The sequence below is a fragment of the Otolemur garnettii genome, unplaced genomic scaffold (genome assembly GCF_000181295.1).
Source record: "Otolemur garnettii isolate 467f Iridium unplaced genomic scaffold, OtoGar3 scaffold00005, whole genome shotgun sequence".
Classification (NCBI taxonomy): domain Eukaryota; kingdom Metazoa; phylum Chordata; class Mammalia; order Primates; family Galagidae; genus Otolemur; species Otolemur garnettii.
This window is the reverse complement of record NW_003852400.1, coordinates 36,704,391-36,721,092: the sequence shown is the minus strand read 5'-3', so window position 1 is coordinate 36,721,092 and position 16,702 is coordinate 36,704,391. Positions and strand designations below refer to the sequence as shown.

Below are 16,702 nucleotides of genomic sequence, written 5' to 3'. Positions count from 1 at the left end.
AAATGATCTTCCTTGGATTTATAGCTTGCCGAACTTCTTTCTGGGCTCAGCTCCCCGTCTTTGACTTCATAGATTCTGATTCCAACCAGTTTTTCTTCCTTTGTTCAGGAGCCTCTGACCAGGGTTGCTACCAGTCGGCCATCTTCCCAGAATTCAGAATAGAGTAGTTTTGAGGCAGTTTATTTTGTTGGAAAAACTTATATCTAGTCACAAAGAATTTATTCAGTACGCTAATACTTTTAGTTTACATTTTTATAGATGTATACTTTTAAAAGTGCATTTTGGGCCAGGGAGTTGGCTCACACCAGGGACTTAGCTCACGCCTGCACTCTGGGAGACTGAAGCAGGAGGATGGCTTAAGGTCAGGAGTTTGAGATCAGCCTGAGCAAGAGCGAGGTCTCATCTCTACTAAAAATAAAAAAATTAGCTAGGCATTAGGGTGGCCACGTGTAGTCCCACATACTTGGGAGGCTGAGGTAGAAGGATCACTTGAACCCAGGAATTTGAAGTTGTTGTAAGCTGGGTTGGTACAATGGCACTCGCCTGGGAAACAGAGTGAGACTCAGTCAAATAAATAATGCATGCATACATGAATGAATGAATTTAATTTGTTACCTATTATAAACAAAGGTTTGTTCAGCAGTCATCAAGGAATTAAACTACTTTATTAATTACTTATCCCATTTTTCTATATACACACAAATAGGTATGACTTTTGATTTTTTAAATTCTTGGGAGACCTTAAATTAAATTGATAGACTCCAAAGTAGGCTTTTTTTTTTTCTTTGAGACAGAGTCTCAAGCTGTCACCTTGGGTGGAGTGCTGTGGCATCACAGCTCACAGCAACCTCCAGCTCTTGAGCTTAAGTGATTCTTTTGCCTTAGCCTCCCAGGTAGCTGGGACTACAGGCGCCTGCCACAATGCTCAGCTATTTTTCTTTTGTTGCAGTTGTTTTAGCTGGCCCAGGTGGGGTTCATACCTATCAGCCTCAGTGTATGTGGCCAGCACCCTACCCACTGAGCTACGGGACCCACCCCAGAATAGGATTAAAAAGTTAATTTTTGTGTCACTGATCCATAGATACACCTTTAACATATGTATACATTTATTGGTACTGCTGGGCTAGACATCTCTATGCTCTCCCGTGTGGTAAACTTTATTAATATACATTTAGAAACTTGTAAGGGGTACAAGTGAATCTTTCTAAGAGTAGAATGTGAACTTTTAAAACAATAACTGAGAAAATGACATGAAGGCTGTGCTGACCAGTTAGTATTTCGGATTGGGTGTGAAAACCCCACACTGTACCCCAGAAGTGCATTAATGTACATAGTTACCATTCAATTAAAAATAAAATAAAATAAAATAAAACATAAGTCTAAGAATGCAAAAAAAAAAAAAGAAAGAAACTTGTAGACCACACATGTACTTTGAAAATCCCAAGTATTCGCATTTTGTGTTTTAGAAAATAGTTTTCCTCTTTATAACTGTTATTGCTAAAGGGACATACTTAATCTTGGATGTTAGATAAGAACTATATGAAGACATAGGTATTTTGACATAAACACTTTAAAAATTGCCATATAAACACACTTCAATATATACTAAATTTGTAGTGACTTGTGTGCATTTATGAATGTGAATAAATAGAATTTTAGTAAAACTATGTGTACATATATTGAGCCTCTTTTGCCAGAGAAATGCAGCTGTCATTGTTATATGCTCCTTTTACCCTAATCTTTATCCCTACAAAACCAAAGGGTAACTCCTCTTTGTGGAATTTGGGGAGCTTCTCTGTTAGGGTTGAATTAGCCTGAGTGAGTTCATAATGGAATGCAGAGCTTCCTTGACTGCATACTTGAGGGTTGTTAGCATTGGTGGCTCGGCTGTGGACTGCCAGCCCTTCATGTAATAATGCTAAGGCAGAGGAAATAAAACTAGCCATTCAGTCCTCTAAGGCTACACTTTTGTGTTCTTTATCTTGTATAGTCACCGTCAAGAGTTTTGTTTTCTCATTTGATACAATTGTCATTTAGTAGAATTTTAGTATAGGAGAGTGCAGCCAACAGGGTCAGTTTTTTAAATTATATAACCTACTTTGCATAACATATGATTAAGCTAGGAATACTAAGAGGAAGGAGTATTTTGTAAGGCCCCGATTTCACCCCAACTGGTCCCATCACTGTTAAGCCTTGTTGCTTCCCTTGTTCCTCAGTGGTTTCTCTATCTCGGTTCACGTTCCCTAGAGGAGAAAGAGACGCACTTGTAGACTACTGGGGAAGTAGAGAGCCTCCCTGGTCTCCCCAGCCTAAAGTTTCATTTAAAAAGATATGTGTTTGAAGTCACCATTTGACAAAAGTGTTTTGAAGGATATAATTAAAACTTTATGAAAGCAGAAGGAAATAACAAATTGTTTCATGCCTCTTTTATAAACTTAAAATATGCATTAACCAACTCTTATTCTTGACCTCTGTTCATCACTTTTTTTTTTTTTTTTTTTTTTGAGACGGAGCCTCAAGCTATCCCCCTGGGTAGAGGGCCATGGCATCACGCTCACAGCAACCTCCAACTCCTGGGCTCAAGCGAGTCTCCTGCCTCAGCCTCCCAAGTAGCTGGGACCACAGGCGCCCGCCACAACGCCTGGCCATTTTTTGATTGCAGCCATCGTTGTTTGGCGGGCCTGGGCTGGGGACCCAAACCGCCACCTTAGGTGTATGTGGCTGGCGCCTTAGCCACTTGAGCCACAGGCGCCAAGCCTGTTCATCACTTTCTTTATTGTTCTCTCTGCTTTCATGTTTCTACACTACTACCATCCCACTCCAGATGATAATCTTTCACTGGAAGCACCAGACCTGAAGCTCACCCCATTTGTCATTTTTCCTTTACATTCCCTTGAGAGGTAGTGATTCAGATGGGCCAAAGAATACAACCTATAGGTCCTTTGGGTTTGCCAGTGTATTATAGAGACAATGGTCGCTTGCTAGGTCCATTTCATGCTCAGTAAGAGCCAAGAGTATTGATTTTCTTGGGCAGTTGCAGCAGCCATTGGTACCTCTGGTGGATACACACACACACACACACGCACACACACGTATACACACATGTAATTTTGAAGGAGTTGAACACTTCGTTGATGATTAAAATATTTTTATTACCCGTTAGTGTCCTACAGGATTTGTTGGTTGCTCTTTTTCTGTATATTGAATCTAAATTTATTCTGCTATTAAATCTTGCATACTATGATAGAAAATTTAAAAATTTTTCAGTAGTGTAGAAATTACCTTTAATAGCATTATCTAATTTTGAATAGAATATATTCTTTCTCTTGTTAATTTAATTTTTTACCATGTGACAGTGTGTACAAAATCAAAAGAGAAGATATTACTTGTAATAACTACTGCATCTAAAATGCATTAATCACTTTTGTCTCATAGGACAAACTATTCGAGAGAAAAGAATTGTAGAAGCATCAAATAAAAAAGAAGTAGACTATGAAGTAGGGGATATTCCAACAGAATGGGAAGGTAAGTTTCTGCTTTTAGTAGAATCTTTTGGGAGGCAAATTGTTAATGATATACAAAATCAATCACAGTGTATATAATTATATACTGTTTCTCTTTACAGAAAGCTTTACAGTCTGAATCCTTGAAACTTTTTAAAAACGTTGCATTTCCTTGAAACATGTACCAAATTTTAGTAAGGGAATGCACAAATAACAAATAGAACTAATAAGCTTGGCAAAGCCAGACCTAGGGTAAGGCAAGCAAAGGTCTTAAGATGCAAAATTTAAGGAGGTAAAGATAAATTACTGTGTTACACAGCTACATACATGAGTAAGCAATAGACCCATTATTTCTGGGTGGGCATAGCATGATACCTTACATGTGGTAGCAGTAGGCATTAGGTTACTTTTATGCTAGCATGTGAATATGAACATCATTTCAGTAAAAATATCTTATCCATTTTTGTTTATTAGCTATGAAAAAACTAGAACTATAAGAAAGTATAGGGTTGATATCAGAGGTATTTTTGAATAAATAACAAAATACAAAGTTGGCAGCTTTGAGCTTTCTTTTTTGTTGTTGTTGTTGTTACAATTTGGCCAGGGCCAGGTTCAAACCCACCACCCTCAGCATATGGGGCTGGCGCCCTACCCAGTGAGCCACAGGCACCGCCCAAGCTTTCTTATTTTAACAGACTTTCCAGTGTTAAAAGTTGCATTTGCAGTTTTCAAATAATGCAGCGGCCATTTTAAAATGAGCCTATTTTATCATCTTTCTCAACGATAATGTAAAATTAAATGTTTATAGAAATAAAGTTATAAATAAGCAAATAGGTAATTACTCATTTTTCAGCCTTTGAGACTTTCAGAGAATTAGAATGAAGTCCTAATGCTTTTTATGGCTCTCCTGATCTAGTAATTCAGCCTCACTATCCCATGGGGCATACGCTTAAAAGAAATGTATCAACCAAACACTCAAATAAAAATTATTTTTATAGCAGTATACATCAATTAAATGTAAAAAATAACTCTACACCTTTAAAAGGTAAATTAAAATATAAATAAACACAAACAAAAACACTAGATATAGAGAAGCATACAGAAAAAAGCATTTAAATGTTATCAACACCAAATGAACCTAAAGTATTTTCCAGTTCAGATGCATATTACATTTGTCAATTATTAGTAGCAGTGTAAAAGCCAGAGTTCTTATAGTGGCCTACAAGTCCCCACAGATTTGACATCCTCTTAACTCCCTAACCTCATCTCCTATTACTTTCTCTCTTGCTCTATTCCAGTCACTTTGGCCTCCCTGTTGTTTCTTAAGCACCTAAGCAAGTGCAGATACCCACAAGTTGCATGTTCTCCCATACTTTGGATTAAACAATGTGTCCTTTTAATTCACTTATTTAATGGGCATCTATTGAAAACCCCTGCATTCCTGGAGCTTACATTTTGAGATGGGAGAAAGATTAAAAAAAAAAAACAAACCCAGACGAATAACTCAAGTATATAGTATATTAATGGTTGTAGAAAATAAACCAGGGAAGGGACACAGAGTGTGTTGGAGAGGGTCTTGCAGAGAAAGCTTGTAGGCTTCTCTGGAAGACCTATTCAGAAAAGGACTTGCAGAGAAAATGACTTTTGAATAAAGACAGAGCAGGGGCTGGCCATGCAGATAACTAACAGAGGAGCATGGCTGGACAATAAGTGCAAAACCCCTGAGGCAGGAACTTGCTTAGGTGTTTAAGGAATAACAGGAGGCCATTGTGACTGGGATAGAGCCAGAGAGAAAGTAGTAGGAAATGAAGTTAGGGAGTTAAAAGGATGCCCAATTTGGGAGGCCTTTTGGCCATCATAAAGACTCTGGCTTTTACTCATGGTGAACCCTGTTTCCAAAAAAAAAAGGCTAAGATTTTTATTGCAGTCTCTTAATTGAAGTAGGTACATATTTCTAATGTAATATCCTTTGAATGCAGACTATTGGTGACTTTTCCATAATACTGGTTCTGAATGGCCATCTATTGAATCTGGTGATAGAATATATCTATATATTTATCTTACCTCTATTGGCAATGCATATAAAGGTGTGTTTGCCATTTTTAGTACCGTGGAGATTTGAAGAATGTGTGCTTCATGAAGTATTTCCCTGACTGTCTTCTAATCTCTTTTAGTGATTCATGGGAGCTTTAATTTGCATGTTTACTTTTACACACATTATGATGTGTCATGTCCAGTGAAAGTATCAAAGTTCAGTGAAAATTTTATTCATACTGCAGAGAATGGAGTAAACATTGATGATAGAATGCTAGGATCTATCTTAAGGTATAAACTGTCCAGTTATCTTGCAGAATTCTCTTCAAACAATGGTTACACTATACTGAGGACTGATATGGAATCCACCACACAGGTATCATTAGCAGTGGCAAAATAATTATGTAATTTATAATTGGCTAGAGGTTCAGTTTCCGATTGTTTTGAGGTTATAAAAAAGAAACAATTTGTTATTAATAGTTTCTTCTATTCCCTCCTCTTAACCTTTGCCACAGTTAAGCAGGATATTTCCTTTGTTGCTTATAGTAGTTAGGAAAGTGGATATGATTGTATAAATGAGTAATCACATCGAACATTTCCAGCTTTAATCTTTACTGGATACATAACAGATAGTGATGGCATTCACCATCATTATTTCCGTAAGACATTTCAAATATCTGATTATTGTGCGATTATAAATATACGAACTTATTTCAGCAATTACGTTTATACGTGTACACATATCTAAATCAAACAAAGGTCCTTTAAATCATCTTTTAAAAGGAAGCTAAAGGAAGCCCTCATCTCTCCTTAGAGCAGCAGTCACCAATCTTTTTGGCATCAGGGACCAGTTTCATGGAAGGCAATTTTTCCATAGATGAGAGGCAAGGTGATGGTTTGGGGATGATGCAAGCAAATTACATTTATCGTGCACTTTATTTCTATTAATATTACATTGTAATAAAATGGCCATAAAGTTCATGTGCAATTAAAAATAGTTGTATATAGACACGAACTTTATGGACACCCTGTATACTGAAATAAGTATACAATTTACTATGATGTAGAATCAGTAGAAGCCCTGAGCTTGTTTACCTGAAACTAGGTGGTCCCATGTGGGGGTGATGGGAGACAGGGATAAGCAAAGTGTGTTGCTATGTCCCCAGCTCCACCTCAGATCATCAGGCCTAGGATTTTCATAATGAATGGCAACCTAGATCCCTTGCATGCAAAGTTTACAGTAGGGCTTGGGCTCCTATGAGGATCTAATGCTGTGACTGGTCTGACAGGAGGAGAAGGAGCGCAGGCAGTGATGTGAGCATTGGGGATTGACTGTAAATACAGATGTAGCTTTGCTCACTCACTTGCCACTCACTTCCTGCCATGTGGGCAGGTTCCCAACAGGTGACAGTCTGGTAGTAGTCCACAGCCCAGGGGTTAGAGACCTCAGCTTTGCAGAATAGTGACCCATGAAAGTAAATAGACTAGGTGATATTTGATACATTTAGTGTCTGAGTGCTATTACATATGAATTCTATAAGCTTATACAAAACCAATAAGCTTTAGAAAACATGTATTAGAATTTCCCTAACTTACCTGCCTTGAACTTTTTTAATAATTTGGATTCTATTATTTTTCTTTCTTCAACCTTATAAGAGAACTGAAAATGCAGTCTTATAGACTAAGAACAAATCATTTCTTCAAGGGTTTTTTTTTTATGTTCATAATTATGCATTATGCTGTTATGCTATCTCAGCATGAGTATATGCCCATTGGTATGTGTTCATAGACTCTGGAATACATGGAAATCATTATTTAAAAGTATTTAATAATTTTTATTTTAGATAATAAGAAAGTGTTTAGCACCAAGATATATGTATATAGTCACTACTTAAAAGGATTATATGTAATGGTAGACCTGGAACAGAAGTTGGCAAACTTTTTCTTTAAAGGGCCAATATTTCAGGCTATTTGGGCCACTTGGGCTATTACAACTACTCAGCTCTGCTGTTATAGCACAAAAGCCACCCTAGATGATGTGTAAACAAAGGAGTGTGGCTGGGTTCCAATAAACCTTATTTATAACACTGAAATTTTGAATTCTATATAATTTTTCATGTGTCATGAAATATTGATTTTTTTTTATGTTTTTTCCAACCTTTGAAAAATATAAGTGGTGAGCAGAATTTGGCTTATTTAGGCCATAGTTTACTGACACTTGTCTGAACACTTAATTTTTTTTTTTTTTTTTTGACAGAGCCTCAAGCTTTCCCCCTGGGTAGAGTGCCATGGCATTACAGCTCACAGCAACCTCCAACTCCTGGGCTCAAGCGAGTCCTCTGCCTCCGCCTCCCAAGTAGCTGGGACCACAGGCGCCCGCCACAACACCCAGCTATTTTTTGGTTGCAGCCGTCATTGTTGTTTGGCGGGTCCGGGCTGGGGATTCGAACCCGCCACCTTAGGTGTACGTGGCTGGCGCCTTAGCCGGTTGAGCTATAGGCGCCGAGCCAACACTTAATTTTTTTAAATTAACTTTCTGATCTTAACTAAAACTGAATATATATTGTTTACAATTTGTCATAGATATAACTCAAAGAAGCTTCTTTTCTAGGAAAAACTCATAAATATAATTAGTAACTTTTATTTTGCCCATCAAGATGCAATTGAAAAATTTCATAAATCACTTATTTCCTTGACTGCACAGAAGTATTTTGGTATTCTTAAACTGGATTTTCTAATACAAATGAAAATTCTATTACAACAAATATTTTTACAATAGAAATAAGTCACTTAACAATTTTAATAAGTACCTACTCTTTTGAGGTGGTTAGGTAATACAAAAATAAATCACCTTGTGCCTCTTTCCTTCACAACCTACAGCCTGACAAGAAATATAAAATCTGTGCAAGTTTTCCCTGGAAAATAGGCCAAGTAGGCATGAAAACTAATGAGGAAGGGAATACAGAAAAGAATAACAGAAGTTCAGGAACAGGCGAGTGCAGAACTCTGGGATTATATTGGAGATATGTGTGTGGGATCAGTGCAAGAGAGAACAGAGCAGAGGGAGGGAGATGACTAATTCCAGGCCCACAGTTGATTTTTGCCATTTCTACTCCCACAGCTATTCAGTGCTGAGCTTTTTGAGTATTGGTCCTGGAGTTATTACAGACGATCCCCAGGACATGATAAGGTTATGTCCTGTAAGTTGAAAACATGTTTCATACACACCCAGTCTACTGAACATCACATGTTAGCCTGGCCTACTTTAAATGTGCTCAGAACACTTACATTAGCCTACATTTGGACAAAATCATCTAACATACCTCACACAGAGCCTATTTAATAGTATAGTGTTAAATACCTTATGTTATTTATTGAATACTGTACCAAAAGTGGAAAACAGAATGGTTTTGCGCCATCATAAAGTTGAAAAATTATGAGTCAAACCATACTGAGTTGCTAACCTGTCTGTACTTGGATGGTGGAAGGCAGACTGGAAAAGCTGGTCAGAAGAGAGAGTGGCTGATGAATAAAAAGAGCTCAGATTTAGAGCCACTTCAACCAGATTTGATTCCCAGTCTGCTATTCATTTATTATATAGCCCTAAGTAAGTTGCTTAATTTTTCTGAGCCTCAGTTTCCCAATCTGTAAAATAGGATCAATAATTCTTTTCTTTTTTTTAAGACTGAGTCTCACTATGTCGCCCTCTGTAGAGTAATGTAGCATCACAGCTCACAGCAACCTCCAACTTGGGCTGAAGTGGTTCTCTTGCCTCAGCCTCCCAAGCAGCTGAGACTACAGACACTCACCACAATGCCTGGCTATTTTTTGGTTGTAGTTGTCATTGTTTTGGCAGGCCCGAACACACCAGCTCCGGTGTATGTAGCTGGCGCTCTAGCCGCTGAGCTACAGGTGCCAAGCCAGGATAAATAATTCTTATTTTCTGACATGTAGTTAGGGTTGCCTGTCTTCTTCCTCGTTTAGTGTTCTTTACATGTTGCTCACTAATGTTGGAAATACTGCTTAATAGAGCATAGATTAGAGCCAGAAACAAAGTCGAATCTGAATTCAAATGCCACTCTTACTACTTAATGTATAAAATTAGGAAAATTATTCCATTTCTCTGTAAAATAAGTTGTATCTCACAATTTTGTAATGCCAATATTGAATCAACTAAAAAAGGGTGAACAATGGTAGAACAAACCTACAAAGTGGTAGAACAATGGTTTTCTACTTTTTTTTGTTTGTTTTTTTTTAAATTAAATGATAGCTGTATATATTAATGCAAACATGAGGTACAGTGTAGTGTTTTCATATACATTTTGAAATACTTTCATCAAGCTGGTTCACATAAATTTCATGTCATTTGCATATTCATTGTGTCAAAACATTTATATTCTAGTTCTAGAAAAGTTCACTTGTACCCTTGTTAGACAGAAATATAGGTGATCTTTCCAGTCACCCTCCCACCACCCGGTTTTCTACTTTTTAAAGACCATGTTCCCTATAATGTATTTTCTCGTAGTCACTATACATCCTACAGGCTAAACAAATACTAGTAGTCTTTGTTTCTGTGAGTCTTTTAATAAAACTCTATGTTTATTAAGTAATAGTGATGATAACATTAATAATTTAAACATACATTCTTACTTTATACCAGCCTCTGAGCTAAGTATTTAGATGTATTATTTCATAATTTTTACAACCTCAAAGGGTAGATCTATTATAATTTTCCATTTTGTAGATAGGAAGTCTGATGCTTAGAAAATTAAATAACTTGCTTCAAATGGCATAGCAAATAAGTGATGAAATTGGAGTTTGAACCCTGAATATCTGACTTTAGAACCTACTCACATAAGCACTAGACTATACTGTCTTTCATGTGTTTCCAGTAATTTCCTCAGAGGCAACTCTCCCTTCCCATTGCTACTATGGGGAAAGAAGTAATGAAACTGGGGTTTGAACCCTGAATATCTGACTTTAGAACCTACTCACATAAGCACTAGACTATACTGTCTTTCATGTGTTTCCGGTAATTTCCTCAGAGGCAACTCTCCCTTCCCATTGCTACTATGGGGAAAGCACCTAGCACAGTTCCCTGTGCCTAAAGGCACATAAAAGATGTGGACTCTCCCTCAGCTTATCTCCCAAGTGTTAGAGCTGAGGTCTGATGATACTTTTTTTTTTTTTGGAGACAGCCTCAAGCTGTCGCCCTAGGTAGAATGCTATGGCATCACAGCTCACAGCAACCTCCAACTCCTGGGCACAAGCGTTTCTCCTGCCTCCACCTCCCAAGTAGCTGGACTACAGGCGCCTGCCACAACGCCCAGCTATTTTTTGGTTGCAGCCATCACTGTTGTTTGGCAGGCCCGAGCTGGATTCAAACCTGCCAGCTCTGGTGTATGTGGCGGGCGCCTTAGCTGCTTGAGCTATAGGCGCCAAGGCAGGTCTGATTATACTTGCCAACCACGGGGAGTATCTACTTGCTGAAACAGATCAAAAGAGTGATGCTTGTAAATTAAAACTTTTCTAAGTCCCTTCCTTTATAAACTGAAAAGTAATTCAAATTTTCAGAATTATGTAATTTTGATATTGCCTCAAAGCTTACAGTGTTTAGGTTTGGTCTGTATGCTGAAAATACACTAAGTTGAATACAGACAATTAGGAGGTCTGATTGCAAATATATCAAACAGTCCCCTTTTATCTTCTCTATACTATATTTTTTCATAACACATTACCACCATGCATAGGTTTGTGTGTTTATTTTCTGTAATCCATTCAGTATTATACATGCTATAGTAGATGGACTTCATCTGTTTGATTCCCTTTGATTCCCTGCTCTATCTCCAGTACCTAAAATGATATAGAGTAAGTGCTCAAAAATATTTGTTTTATGCATGAATGGTTAAAATGTGCAAATCATGGAATACTGAAACAAATATTATTATTTTTTCTAGCTTGGATTAGAAAAACAAGAAAGATTCCACCTACTTTGGAGGTAAGAATACACAAGGAAATGTTCAGATGGTATGTATTTATAATGCTGTGTTTCTCAATTAGGAGTTTCTACTCCCAAGGATACCTGAAGCTTTAGAAAAAGTATGATGTATTATTTCCCCAAATTGCTAACTTCACTCCATAGAAAACAATTGAAAATCATTTTAATAAAAATAGATATATATTAACATGACATGTTAATACTATATATGTGTATATATATATATTTTGTTGTTGTTGTTGTTGTTAGTCAGTAGACATTTACTGAATGCATAGTTTAGGCCAGACACAGATGTGTACTGGTGTCATAAAGTTAAGTATTGTCATAAATTTGTTTAATACAGTCACTACCCAGGCATCTGTTTTTAGGTCTGAGGTAAGTTGTTTGAAACACAGTTACACACCATCACCTGTGGCCTATTTGAAACTTTCAGTCCCTGGGTAATGGTGATGGAGGAAGACTCTACTTGTTCTTCATCCCATAGACAGACCCAAAATCTAACACATCATGTAGTTGGTAATCATGATTTAAAAAAAAAAGCCAACAGTTAACACAAGAATCACATTAATAGTTCTCCCTTCGCAAATGCTTTCTTTTTTATTTCTTTAATGGTTTTTTGTAAACCTGACTGAATCCAATGTCTCCCTTGCTCAGGTGGACACACTCCTAAAGCTTCCCCTCTAGGAATCTGTTTGCTCTCTGCTGTGGGACATTTGAGTTCTATGGGCTTTTAAAAAAAAATTAGATTAATATGAGAGGCACATATAATTAGGCTATATAGTTTGCTTTTGTAAGGTTAAAGTCTGGGTTGTAGTTGTGTCCTTCACCTAGGAAGTGTGCAGTGTATCCATGCATTGTACCCATTGGGTGGAAATTTACTCAACCCTTTCACCCCTCCCTGCTACTTGAATTTAATCGAGTTGTTCTCTTATGAGAATGTGTAGTTTTTAATCTACTGGTTCCAGGTTACTACTGATCCTTGTCTTTCCATTCATGTGATAATTTGCTTAGGAGAATTTTCTTCATATATATCCAGGTTGTCACAAAAGATATGAAATCTCCAACTTTTTCATGACTGAACGGTATTCATGTGTTGAAGGGCACGTGGGTTGTTTCCAACTCCGTCTTTGCAGGTGTGAATTGTGCTGCCATAAACATTCAAGTGCAAATGTCCTTATGGTAAAATGCCTTTTTTCTTTTGGATAGATACTTAGTAATGGGATTATAGGACCTAAGGGTAGGGGTCCCTATAGGTCATTGAGGAATAGTCATACTTCCTTCCACAGTGGCAGTACTAGCTTGCAGTCCCACCAATAGCACATGAGTGTTCCCTTCTTTCCACATCCACACCAGCATCTGTTGCTTTGGGAACTTTTGATGTGGGCCATTCTCATAGGAGTTAGGTGATATCTCCAGGTGGTTTTGATTTGCTTTTCTTTGATGATTAGGGATGATGAACATTTTTTTTCATGTGTTTGTTGGCCATTAATCTGTTTTCATGAGAAAAGTTCATGTCTCTTGCCTCCTTTTTAATGGAGTCATTTGATGTCTTATTGATTTGCTTGAGTTCTTTGTAGATTCTGGTTATTAGTCCTTTACTGGATTTGTAGCATGCAAATATCTTCCATTCTGTAGGTTATCTCTTTGCTTTGTTGATTATGTTCTTAGCTGTGCAGAAGCTTTTTAGGTTGATCAGATTCTATTTATTTCTTTTTCTTGTTGCTGCAGTTGCCAGTGGGGTCTTCATAAATTCTTTTTGTAGGCCAGTAAAATTAAGAGTTTTCCTCACACTTTCTTCCTGGGTTTTTATAAGTTTGTGTTTTAGATTTAAATGTTTTATCCATTGTGAGTTAGTTTGTATAAGTGGTGAGTGGTGTCTAGTTTTAGTCTTTTTACATGTGCCTAACTAGTTCTCTCAGCACCATTTATTGAATAGGGAGTCTTTTCCCCAGTGTTAGCTTTTGTTTGATTTATCAAAAATCAGATGGCAATATGAAGCTGGTTTCATCTCCAGATTCTCTGTTCTGTTCCATAGATCTATGTCTCTATTTTTATGCCAATACTGTGTTGTTTTGATCACTATAGACTTGTAGCATAGCCTGAAGTCTGGTAACTCTAGATTTTTTTCTTTTTTTTTTTTTTTTTGTATAATTGTGTTGGCTATTCAGGTTTTTTCTGTCTGGTTCAGTGCAAAACGTAGAACTATGTTTTCAAGCTCTTTAAAGTCTGACCTTGGTATTTTAATAAGGATCACATTAAATCTATAGATTGCTTTGGGTAGACATTTTAACAATGTTGATTCTTCCCAAGCCACAAGCCCAATATGTTCTTCCATCTGTTAACATTCTCTTTGATTTCTCAGTGTTTTATCATTCTCTCTATAAAGATCTTTAACATCCTTTGTTAAATATATTCTGAGGTATTTCATTTTCTTTGATGCTAGCTACTGTGAAGGATATTGTATCTTTGATAATTCACAGCTTGGCTGTTGTTAGCATATATGAAGGCTACTGATGGATTTTTATATCCTGAGATATTGCTCAATTCCAGGACTTTCACAATTGAGTCCTTGGGGTTTTCTAAGTATAAAAGCATATCATCAGCCATGAGTGACAGTTTGGCCTTCTCTGTTGCCAGTTTTCTTAAGTGTTATTAAAAGAGATGATGAATTTTGTCAATTGCTTTTTCTGTGTCTATTGAGAGTATTATATGATCTTTGTTTTTACTTCTGTTTATGAAGTGAATTACATATGCAGATTTGTGTATTTTGAACCAGCTGCGTATTCCTGAGGTGATGCCTCCCTGGTCATAATGTATTCATTTTTTGCTGTATAGCTGAATTCTGTTTGCTAAGATTTTATTGAGTATCTGTACATCAATATTCATTAGTGATATTAGTCTATAGTTTTCTTTTTTGTTGTGTCCTTTCCTGGTTTGGGTATCAGGATGATATTTGCTTCATAGAAGGAGTGAGGGAAGGTTCCTTCCTTCTAAATGTTTTAGAATATATTCTGCAATATAGGTACAAGGTTTAGTAAAATTCTGGTGTAAAACTCTCAGGTCTGGGACCTTTTTTTGATCTTTTTTATTTTTATTTCAGTTTTGGTGCTTGATGTTGGTCTGTACAAGAGTTCTATTTCTAATTAAGTCTAGGGATAGTAGGACAGGCGTGGTGGCTCACGCCTGTATTCCCAGCATTCTGGGAGGCCAAGGCAGGTGGATCTCCTGAGCCAGAGCAAGACCCTGTCTCCCAAAAAAAAAAAAAGCTGGGCATTGTGGCAGGCACCTGTAGTCCCAGCTACTCAGGAGGTTGAGGCAGGAGAATCACTGTGCCTAAGAGTTTAAAGTTGCTGTGAGCTGTGACACCATGGCACTCTACCGAGGGCAACAAAGTGAGACTCTGTCTCAATAAAATAAAATAAAAGTCTAGGGATACTATGATTCTAGGAATTGGTCCATTTCCTCCACATTTTCAAATTTCTGAGCACAGACATTTTTATAGTATTCAGTGATGATATTCGGTATTTCTCTGGTCATATTTCCCCTTCTTTGTTTCTGATGGAGCTTATTAGAGATCTTACTTTCCTGTTTCTGATTAATCTGGTCAAGTGTTTATCAATTTTGTTTATCTTTTCAGAGAACCAATTTTTTATTTCCTTTATCTTCTGAATGGTTCTTTTGTTCTTGATTTCATTTAGCTCTGATCTAATCTTGGTTATTTCTTTTCTTCTGCTGATTTGAGATTGTTCTTCCTTTTTCACTTCTTTGAAATGTTTTATTGGATTATTGATTTGAACTCTTTCTGATTTCTGGATATGGGTGTTTAATGTGATGAATTTCCCTTTTAGGACTTTTTTTGCGTTATTCCACAGGTTTTGTTAGCTTGTGGCCTCATTGTTATTTTGTTCAAGGAATCTAATGATGTCCTTCTTTATTTCCTCCTTTACCCAGCTATCATTCAGGTACATGTTGTTTAGTTTCCATGACTTTGTATGGGGATGAATATTTCTGTTGGAATTGAGGTCTACTTTAATTCTATTGTGGTTTATAAACATACAAGATATAATTTCTATTTTTTTTTAATTTGTTGAGACTTTGTGATCTAGGATGTGATCATGAGAATGATCCATGAGCTGATGAGAAGAACATATTTTTAGCAATATTGAGGTGAAATGTTCTGTTAAGCCCATTTGTTCCAGAGCTGTATTTAAGTCCATCATTTCTTTGTTTAGTTTCTGCTTGGAGAATCTTTCCAGTTCTGTCAGTAGGGTGTTGATGTCCATGGCTGATGGGGTGCTGATGTCCACCACAAACAGTGGTGTTGTTTATCATATTGTTTAGACCAAGTAAGGTTTGCTTTATAAATCTGGGAGTGTTTAAATTAGGTGACTAAATATTTAGGATTGAAATGTCATTTTTCTTGGATTTTTCCCTTGATTAATACGTAGTGTCTATCTTTCTCTTTAACTTTTTTGCTGTAAAGTCAGTTGTATCTGCTGTAAGAATTGTAACTCCGACCTTCTCCTGGTTTCCATTTGCATGAAATATTGTTTTCCACCCCTTCACCCTGAGTCTTGATTTGTCTCTCAAGGTTAGATGTGTTTCCTGAAAGGAGAATGTACTTTGCTTTCTTTTTTTTTATTCCATCTCTCATATTGTGTCTCTTCAGTGGAGAATTCTATCCATTCACATTTATTGAGAGAATTGATAGGCTGAGTGGGGTTCTCTTCTTTTTATTGTGTGGGTCTCTGTTGCCTTCTTTTATCACATGGGCCATTCTGATAGCTAAGCTTTATTTAGTTTATAGGTGTCTTAATTTGTTAGGGATCTATTGTATTGGTCTGTGTATAGTAGTGGCAGATTTCTTCAATGTTTGGTTGTCAGTAAAAGATTTGGTTTCTCTATCAAATATGAAATTTTGTTTTGTAGGATACTGATTCCTAGACTGTTTTGTTTTAGAAGATTGAAAAGTAGGAACCCACTCTTTTCTGACTTGTCAAGTTTCTGCTGAGAAGTCAACTGTTAACCTGATGGATTTGCCCTTACAGGTCAACTGCTGCTTACATCTGGCTGCTTATATAATTTTCTCTTTCATTTGGACTTTAGCAATGTTAATTACAATTTGTTTAGGAGAAGCTTTGTTTGAATTGAGTCTTCTTGGTGTTCG

General features: G+C 36.9%; 1 protein-coding gene across 1 annotated transcript in view; it reads left to right on the top strand.

Moving 5' to 3' along the window:
• Positions 1–16,702, top strand: part of NDUFAF2 (NADH:ubiquinone oxidoreductase complex assembly factor 2) — a 187,968-nt gene that overhangs the window by 107,467 nt on the left and 63,799 nt on the right. Inside the window, exons 2-3 of the mRNA XM_003782737.3 lie at positions 3,436–3,525; positions 11,495–11,535. Coding sequence (XP_003782785.1) covers positions 3,436–3,525; positions 11,495–11,535 — 131 coding nt within the window. The remainder of the gene's footprint in view (positions 1–3,435; positions 3,526–11,494; positions 11,536–16,702) is intronic.